Raw genomic sequence first — 8,569 nt, forward strand, 5'->3', positions numbered from 1 at the left:
GGAAAGACTTGAAGATTCACACAAGGAACTCCACAGTCAGTTACAAAGGGGAGGATGTGTTGTTGGGGAAGAAGAAAATATCCCGTCCACCATCAGCCATCTGTCCACCGCCCCTCCCACCTGCCAGCCCCTATCCACTTCGGACCTGCAGTAGAATGGGGGGGGGCGGCTAGCGGATAAAGGAAGCCCTACCACTCCTAACATCCCCCTCCAGAAAACGAGCATCATTGCGGGGGGAGTGCAGCGTATTTCGTGGGAGCTGTGGTCTCGCCCTTTGAGGCCCCTGCCGGAGCGCGCAGACTCCTGGGTCCCGGGGAGCCGGCAGATGGCCTGCAGCGCACCGCCCGGCCCCCACGCTGGCCACGTCCGCTAGCGTCATCTTTCTCCCCCGCCTCCTACCCTTCAAAATCCAGCGGCCGAGCGGCTCCGGATCCCGTAGGGCTCCCGGAGCAAAGCTGAGTTGGGAGGAGAAAGGGGCGGAGAGCGAGGACAGAGGGAGGGCGAAGAGCCCGGCCACCCCCGGCCTTTTCCGGCAAGCTTAACTACTACCAATCACCCGCTCCCGGGCGTCGAATTACAGAAGCTCCTCATTGCCTTGCTAATAATCAGTTGGGGTGGAGGGAGTAGGGTTCGGAGACCCTCCTTCGAGAAGGGAAGTGTGTGTGTGTGTGTGTGTGTGTGTGTGTGTGTTTTCCTTGCTCTCATCCCCTCCACGCCCACCCGGGGTCCTCCAGGCCAATGCCCTGCTCACTTCCCTCTCCCTTCGGAGCTTGGAGAGCTGGTGGCCTGGCCGCGTCCTACGCCACTGCCCTCTGCGTTCCTCCCCGCCCCGGCACCACAGCAGGGACTGTGTACTGAAAGCGCCCGGGGAGCTACCCTTCCTGCTCCGCGCACTGCGGGCTCGGCCCCTGAGCTAGTGGCAGGCCAGCGAGCCCACTGAGTCCCGACCCAAGAGAGACGGAGCCCTCTTCCCTTCTCACCTCTTGCCAGTTCATCTTTCTGTGCACGGTGGGGAGGGGGCGGAGACGGGGATGCCTCCCAGCCCCCACCTCCCGGAGGGGGGGAAAGCGGAGTCAGCGCGCGCAGAAGGTGGCTTCTGCTCCTCTTCGGCCCAGCGCTCCGAATCTGCCCTTGCAGCCGCCGCAGCTGCTGCCGCCGCCTGGGCTGCCTGGGGGGGCGACTGCGCGTCACCTAGACTGAGGAGCGCCGGGGATTTAAATGCCACTGAAACGGTGATCCATCACCGCGGGAGCCAGCAAACTTTCGCAGGAGGCTCCGCCATTGGCTGACATAGTCACGTGCCCCTCCCCCTGCGCCCTCCGCCCTCGCGCCCCCCCTCTTGCGCACTGTACATTCATATCATTTTTCTTCTCCGGCCCCATGGAGGAAGTGAGAAAGTTGGCACGGTCACCCAGGGCTTCGCAGGACCCGGTCCCTCAGTGACAGATGGACAATGCAAGAATGAGCTCCTTCCTGGAATACCCCATCCTCAGCGGTGGCGACTCAGGGACCTGCTCAGCGCGAGCCTACCCTTCCGACCATGGAATTACAACTTTCCAGTCGTGCGCAGTCAGTGCTAACAGCTGTGGCGGCGACGACCGCTTCCTAGTGGGCAGGGGGGTGCAGATCAGCCCGCCCCACCACCACCACCATCACCACCCCCAACCGGCCACCTACCAGACTCCTGGGAACCTGGGGGTGTCCTACTCCCATTCAAGTTGTGGTCCAGGCTACGGCGCGCAGAACTTCGGCGCGCCTTACAGCCATTACGCGTTAAATCAGGAAGCAGAAGTAAGTGGTGGGTACCCCTCGTGCGCTCCCGCAGTTTACTCTGGAAACCTCTCATCTCCCATGGTCCAGCATCACCACCACCACCAGGGTTATGCCGGGGGCGCGGTGGGCTCGCCTCAGTACATTCACCACTCATATGGACAAGAGCACCAGAGCCTGGCCCTGGCCACGTATAATAACTCCTTGTCCCCTCTCCACGCCAGCCACCAAGAAGCCTGTCGCTCCCCTACATCAGAGACGTCTTCTCCAGCGCAGACATTTGACTGGATGAAAGTCAAAAGAAACCCTCCCAAAACAGGTCAGTCTTGCCATTCCTTGGATGTTCCTTGATGGTTCTGGAAGGAGCTTGTTTGCTTAGTTGCCAAGGAAAATTAATACTTTTTTTTTTTTTTAAAGTTCTTTCTTCCCACCGGTGTTGGTCGGTGTGGAGAGATTGCCCAGGTGTGTGGGGCAAAGGAGGATCTGGGACTGTTGTGTTTCCTAAGGGGCTGAGTTTTAGAGGTTCTGGCATAGGAAGTGGGTAGGGGTGTGTGTGTGTCTCTGTGCATGTGTGTGTGTGGTGGGGGGGTGGTTCTGTTAATATCTCCAGGTTCCATTAATCACCGGTCTGACCATGCTAACGGTTGACTTCAGATTAACACTTTACACCTCATCAGTCACCTTTCCCAGCCCCGTTTCTGTTGAGAAATTCTTGATCTCCGCTTTACCTGAATGTTGCTCTGAAGCGTGTAGGGGATCTCATATGGATTGTAAAAATTTTTATCTTTCTCTCTCCTCGTTCCCCACCATGCCCCCAGGGAAAGTTGGAGAGTATGGCTACGTGGGTCAACCCAACGCAGTGCGCACCAACTTCACCACGAAGCAGCTCACTGAGCTGGAAAAGGAGTTCCACTTCAATAAGTACCTGACGCGCGCCCGCAGGGTGGAGATTGCCGCATCCCTGCAGCTCAATGAGACCCAGGTGAAGATCTGGTTCCAGAACCGCCGGATGAAGCAGAAGAAACGAGAGAAGGAGGGCCTCTTGCCCATCTCTCCTGCCACCCCGCCAGGAAGTGAGGAGAAGGCCGAGGAATCTTCAGAGAAGTCCAGCTCTTCGCCCTGCATTCCTTCCCCGGGGTCTTCTACCTCAGACACTCTGACTACCTCCCACTGAGGCCCACCCAGCCCCAGACTCCGCAGCCCAGGCTACTCTGAGGGCTGGGGACTTCTTACCCAAAGCACATTCTTAGCTTATCTTCCTTTCCATTTACAGTCTCTCTCTTCCTTTCTGATCCTATCTGGGGAGCTCCTGGCCAGGATAATGTGTTTCCAGAGAATTCTAGATTAGAGGCTTGATTGGGGTGTGTGTGCTAACTCCTTGATGCAGATTAGGTGCCATAATCAATTTTTTGATGGCTCCCAACACCCCTCCCTGCTTTTAGGAGATTTCCGCAGAATCTGTTCCTTTCAGATGTCCTTTGGAATATAGTCCCCTTTGCCAGCAGAAACATGTCAGAGGGAGGCCTTTTACCTATCTGTGTATTTACAGTTCTCCCCTACTTTGCCCTTAAAGTAGGATAGAGGGAAAGGGGAGTCCAGGAGCTCATAAAGAAGAGATGCACTATGAGTGTGTTTACACAATTAATTCATGCCTTTATTTAATTCGATTTCATGTGTGTGTTTGCTGGTTGTAAATACTTTGTCCTGAGAGATTTATCTTTATACAGATTTTCTAGAAATGTTTAGATTAAGTGACTAAAACAGGGTGGGTAACTCAAAGCTGGTACAATTTTATATGTGATTATAGGTGAAAGAATAAAATTGCTCACTTAAACTCAGTCAGATGCCTCAGAGGGTAGCCTGCATTTGTTCTTTCAGTGAGTTGAGAAGGCCTACAGAACACAAGGTTCGAAAACCTTGCTTCCTGTGCTAAGTCTCTCCCCATCCCCACCCGTTTATTGTTTCTCTGGCCACACTCCATTTAAAATTTGTGCTGGATTATTCAGAACCTACAGGTATTATTCCGCCCAGCTTCTTCCTCCCACAGTTATCTTAGCTGGATCTGATGTATTTTCAGCTCAATTGTTAATGTGATGGATGGCACAATGAATGTATATTTTGTGTGATTCGTGAATAGTCTTTTGCATGTCGCACAATGTTTTGATGTCCCCGAAGTACCACACTGAGTTATATCAGTTATTCTTTGTGAGCCTATGATATTCCCCCTTTCCTGTACAATCATGAACAGCTCTGAGATCCTGGAGTAATGTGATCCAGAGCAGAGTTTACGGGTCTTAAGATGTCTGTAATAAATATATTCAAGTTTCACATATGCTTAAGCATCCCTGTGTTTGGCTTGGCTACAATTTGCTGGTTCCAACAATGTTGGCTCATTTCACGTGGGGAGGAGGGAAGGGTGGTGTGTACTTTCAGAGGTGGGCCTTTTCTTGAAAAAAAAAGTAAATGCTTTCCCTTATGTAGCTGAAACTTCCCTTGTGAGTGTCGGAGCACCTAGCTAATGCCTATTTAATAGGTTGGTTTTCTTTAAAATAACAATAGTTCCTTTATTATAATCCAAGTTCATAATGGAAAAAAATGAATGGTGAAGAAATTTATGAAGCGGATCTGTTTTTGAAACAAACATGGATACTTCCTGGGTCAAGTGCTAACCTTTTCACCTCCAACTGAATGTTGACGTATATATAAACAGAACCCCCTTCAAAAGCCCAAACTCTTCAGTCCGTCTTTCCTCACATCAGTGAACCAAGAGCTAAGAGATTCACATTTAATGAGCTCCAGTATAAAGCTGTTTGAGGATGAGGCCTCCACCTCACCCCTCTTCTTTTTCGGCTTGTCAGGCAGTGTTCCAGTATATTCCACCCTTAGAACCGAGTATGGTCTATTCTCAGTAAACCCGCTGCGTCTCTCCTCCCATCCCTCCTTCCAATGTCCGTCCCTTCCTGCCACTCTCTACATGTCCTCCTGCCCACCCCCTCTGGCTCTCATTCCTATCAGATTCAGCTTTGATTTCATAGCCCGCATGGCTCTAATGGGTCTGTTCTCATCCATAACCCCGTTCTAATCCCCTCACCCAGAAAAAAACTTTTTATTTTCTTCTTCGGGCTCAACAGATTTTTCCAGGTGAACTTTTGAAAGCTGCCCTGAAGTCTTTCCATATTCGAGTTGTTTCCAACCGCCGCAAATGTCTGTTCTCGAATGGAGGAAGCCAGCAAGTCAGAGTGTTCAAAATGGCTCTCCTCCCAGACCTCTTACCACTTTTCCTTTACCTTCATACATTCTCAGAGGCTTTAATTTAGCCCCAAGGGCAGAGGAGAAATACAGCATCACAAATACAGGCATATGACTTCCTTCCTCTCCAAAGGGTGTTTTACAAAGGATGGGCTGGCAGTGGGAGGAGAAATCCTACAAAAACTTGGAATTTGCAGGCCTCCTAGAGCACCCAGGAGATTTCCTGTACTTCCCTGTCAAAGGGGGCGAGCCTGGATTTTGCAGGCGCTGTTGCTGCGGCCATATCAAGGGCACCCGCTGCCCTCCCTTTGGCTTTTGGATCCTGGGCTCTGGGGTTGCCTCTAAAAGACTCGAGTGGATGGAGGAGAACTTCAAAGTCGGCCAACTCTTTCATTTCCCACCCTGGCCTTATACAGTATCTTTTGTTTATTAGTGTAAGGCCACACAGCAAAACAGATGGCTCGTTTCCAAATTCTTTAATGTGTTAAAGTGTCATTTGCATGCCACTGCCGTAATTTCAATATCTAAAAGCAGGGCTGGACCTGCTGAAATCCTGGAGATTCCAGTCTTCAAGGTGCTGGTTTTAATGTAGCCGAGAGAGAGGAGAACAATAAATTATGGCTAAACATCCAAAGCCTTCTCTAGGTCGTGGAATAAATCAGTTAACAAGCAATGCATTTAGGAAACATTAATATACCTTTCAACGAGGAAAACATTTGTATCTTTTTAGTTGTCCCAATCGATTAAATCAGAGGTGCTTACCACATCCTATTTCTAGGTCTCTCCTTTTCTGTTTTGGTCTCTGAGGAGCATGGTTAGCTCCCTGAAAAATGACAGCAATGGTGACTGAAACAACAAAAGACGGAAAACGGAAAATAGCATCTTATTGATAAATTTAAAAAGGACAAGAGTCTCAATTAGGGACTTGGGATAATTATGGTACAATCCAGTTTTCAAAAGCTTTCTCCTCACTTCCTTCACACTCATTCAAAGTACACCCGAAATTCAGGGTGTCCCCAACCTAAGGCTGAGTTGAGATCTTGCTCTAAAGTCTGCTCTTGGCTTCACCTTTGAAAGTTTACTTTTGGAGGCTATTCAGATGCCATGGTGTTTTCCTCTGGGGCAATCAGATTCAAACCGATCAATATTTACTCAGTCTGAAAGGGTTGTTGAAAAGGCTGCTAACAACAAACTGCTTAGCTGCTCACCCCTGCTTAATCTCAGGTTCACTGAAAGTTCAAGAAGAGATGAATGCAGTGATGGGTCACTTTAGAATGAGTCCCCGCGGTTTATCTGAGCTCTCTGCTAAAGGCAACAATTATAGTTCCATCCCTCTTTGGGAAAGGGGCAACTTTCCTATTATTCTTTTGCTAAACAGTGTTTACTAGAAACTTAAAACACTTTCCTCTCCCTTCCTGGCTTTTTTTTTTTTTTTTTTTTTTAGGGTTCCGGGTTTTTTTTTTTTTTTTTTTTGTTAGGTGGGGAGAGGAGCTTCCAGCTGCCCTTCGCCTCTCTCCTTCTCTAGCTTTCTGCCAATCCACTAGGTTTCATTTGACTTAAAATAAATTACATTGAATATTTTTAAAATGTTAAATTAGCCTGACAGAAGAGATCCGATTTATTTCAGATGCCAAGAGCTATGAAATGAGGCTCTTTGGGCCGTTAGAGCTTATCTTCCTTGAGAAGTACAGGGTAAGATTGAATTGAAATCCATTTGCGTTTGAGTAATATCAACAATCAGAGCCCCAATATCCTTCTGAGATGACTTTTTAGACAGGAGGTGAGGGGAGGAAGGGGTAATTCACTTGTGCAAAAGCAAGTACCTCAAGTAGAAAGTCAACTTTAAAATTTTATGCAATCCTAGTGCATAGACTATTGAGATGAGAAAGGAAGACCCAAGGAAGCCAGTTGGGAATGGTGGGAGAAGATGCTGGTCACTGAAGCTAATTGCTACAGCTCTCCCGGGGTCAAAGTTCATGTAATCACTGCATAAATGCATACTAAATAGGGATTTATTAAGCTTTTCTGATGGCTGAGCACGTCTGTGGGAAAAAAAAAAAAAAAACGGTCACTGCTGTTTGTGCTTCTTCCCAAAGAATAATCATTCTGGCAGTAGAAGCTCTTGGAGTCTGAGTCTTTAATTTACTGTTTTGAATGACAGGATACCCTTCTGTTTTAAAATTTTGAAATCAATGCAGGGACAACATCTTTATTTTGGATGGGACTGTAAAATAACCCTCTCACTCTTAGAAATGCTATGATTTTTTTCAATACACACAAGAGCACAAGTTAGCTCGTCCTTATCAGAGAAGCTACTCACTAGATGGCTAACTTTGGTGACCTTCTGCTATAGATAAGCCTACTTTTGCCTCCGATTCCGAGAGCACACAATTCTGCCAAAGGACTTCCTGTGCCTAGATGCTCAAAACTGAAAGGGAGTGGCGCCTGGGTGGCTCTGTCGGTTAAGCGACTGCCTTCCGTTCAGGTCGTGATCCCAGGGTGATCAAGCCCCAAATCGGGCTTCCCTCTCCCCCTGCCTGCCACTCTGCCTACTTGTGCTCTCTATCTTTCTGCCAAATAAATAAATACCTCTAAAAAACCTGAAAGGGACCCATTTAACCAACCTCTCATTTTATGAATCAGAACAATAAGGTGTCCAGAGGTGGATTGATTTGGCTAGTATCATTATCCTTACTTCCTAAATAAAAACCAGGGCAGTTTAGCATCTGAGGCCAGTGCACTTCTTGAATCTAAATTTCTGATTTGATTTTGCCCCTTCCCATTTTTTCTATGTGATTTGTTTCAGGCTGGATATAGTTCACATTCTTCCATTTCTGGTCTCCTAGCCGTCCACTAAAGTCCTTGATCTGGAAGCCACCAAGATTACTTGAATCTTTGAAACAACCTTCCAGTTGAATGTTTCTACCATCTTGTTCGAAGAATAAAATATTGGGCTACTAGCTGTTAAAGACATATGTTCTTTTTTTTTTTCTTTTAAAGATTTTATTTATTTATTTGACAGAGATAGAGACAACCAGCGAGAGAGGGAACACAAGCAGGGGGAGTGGGAGAGGAAGAAGCAGGCTCATAGCAGAGGAGCCTGATGTGGGGCTTGATCCCATAACGCCGGGATCACGCCCTGAGCTGAAGGCAGACGCTTAACCACTGTGCCACCCAGGCGCCCCAAAGACGAACATTCTTAAAATATAAAAATAGAACAGGTAAAATTCAACACACATACATATTTGTTGTTGTTGTTTTTGAACCTAGACTAGGGAACAATAAATGAAAGAGGAGTTGCCTGTGTCCAAGTTCAAGCTCCATTAAATTGTCAGCATCAGCTAGAAAGGGCTTAGAGATCAGTTAGAAAGGGCTTAGAGATGCGAGGAACATTCCAGGAGGTGTCTTAACCCTAAATCTTTTTCTGTGTTTGTTTCTGTGTGGTTTATGACACAGCATAGCCTCCGGAACTGCCCTGGTCCATATTTCTTAGTTTTCTTCACGACTCATTCATGTACCAAATACACATACAATTTAACATAAAACTGCC

General features: G+C 47.9%; 1 protein-coding gene and 1 long non-coding RNA gene across 3 annotated transcripts in view; one reads left to right on the top strand and one right to left on the bottom strand.

The window, feature by feature from the left end:
• Positions 1-1,774, bottom strand: part of LOC103658918 — a 4,292-nt gene extending 2,518 nt beyond the window's left edge. The window contains exons 1-2 of the long non-coding RNA XR_567340.2: positions 1,678-1,774; positions 981-1,196 (exon numbers count right to left, since the gene is read on the bottom strand). This is a non-coding gene — a long non-coding RNA (uncharacterized LOC103658918). The remainder of the gene's footprint in view (positions 1-980; positions 1,197-1,677) is intronic.
• HOXA1 (homeobox A1) lies at positions 1,397-4,098 on the top strand. 2 transcript variants are annotated; one of them, XM_008686431.2, is made up of 3 exons: positions 1,397-1,791; positions 1,995-2,089; positions 2,589-2,674. In XM_008686431.2, exons 1-2 carry the CDS (start codon positions 1,447-1,449, stop codon positions 2,052-2,054), a joined length of 405 nt encoding a protein of 134 aa, XP_008684653.1. In that variant the 5' UTR covers positions 1,397-1,446; the 3' UTR covers positions 2,055-2,089; positions 2,589-2,674. The 2 variants fall into 2 exon arrangements, with proteins under 2 accessions (XP_008684653.1, XP_008684652.1); XM_008686430.2 differs by having other exon boundaries at positions 1,397-2,089; positions 2,589-4,098.
• The last annotated feature ends 4,471 nt before the right edge of the window (positions 4,099-8,569 follow it).

Source organism: Ursus maritimus, unplaced genomic scaffold, assembly GCF_017311325.1.
Source record: "Ursus maritimus isolate PB19 unplaced genomic scaffold, ASM1731132v1 scaffold_3, whole genome shotgun sequence".
Classification (NCBI taxonomy): Eukaryota; Metazoa; Chordata; class Mammalia; order Carnivora; family Ursidae; genus Ursus; species Ursus maritimus.

What these genes read in the sequence shown, in the direction of transcription:
- HOXA1 (XM_008686430.2), top strand. Translation starts at nt 1,447, where the DNA reads ATGGACAATGCAAGAATGAGCTCCTTCCTGGAATACCCCATCCTCAGC. An exon ending in AAGAAACCCTCCCAAAACAG is followed by an intron (nt 2,090 to 2,588) that starts GTCAGTCTTGCC and finishes CCATGCCCCCAG; the next exon opens with GGAAAGTTGGAGAGTATGGC.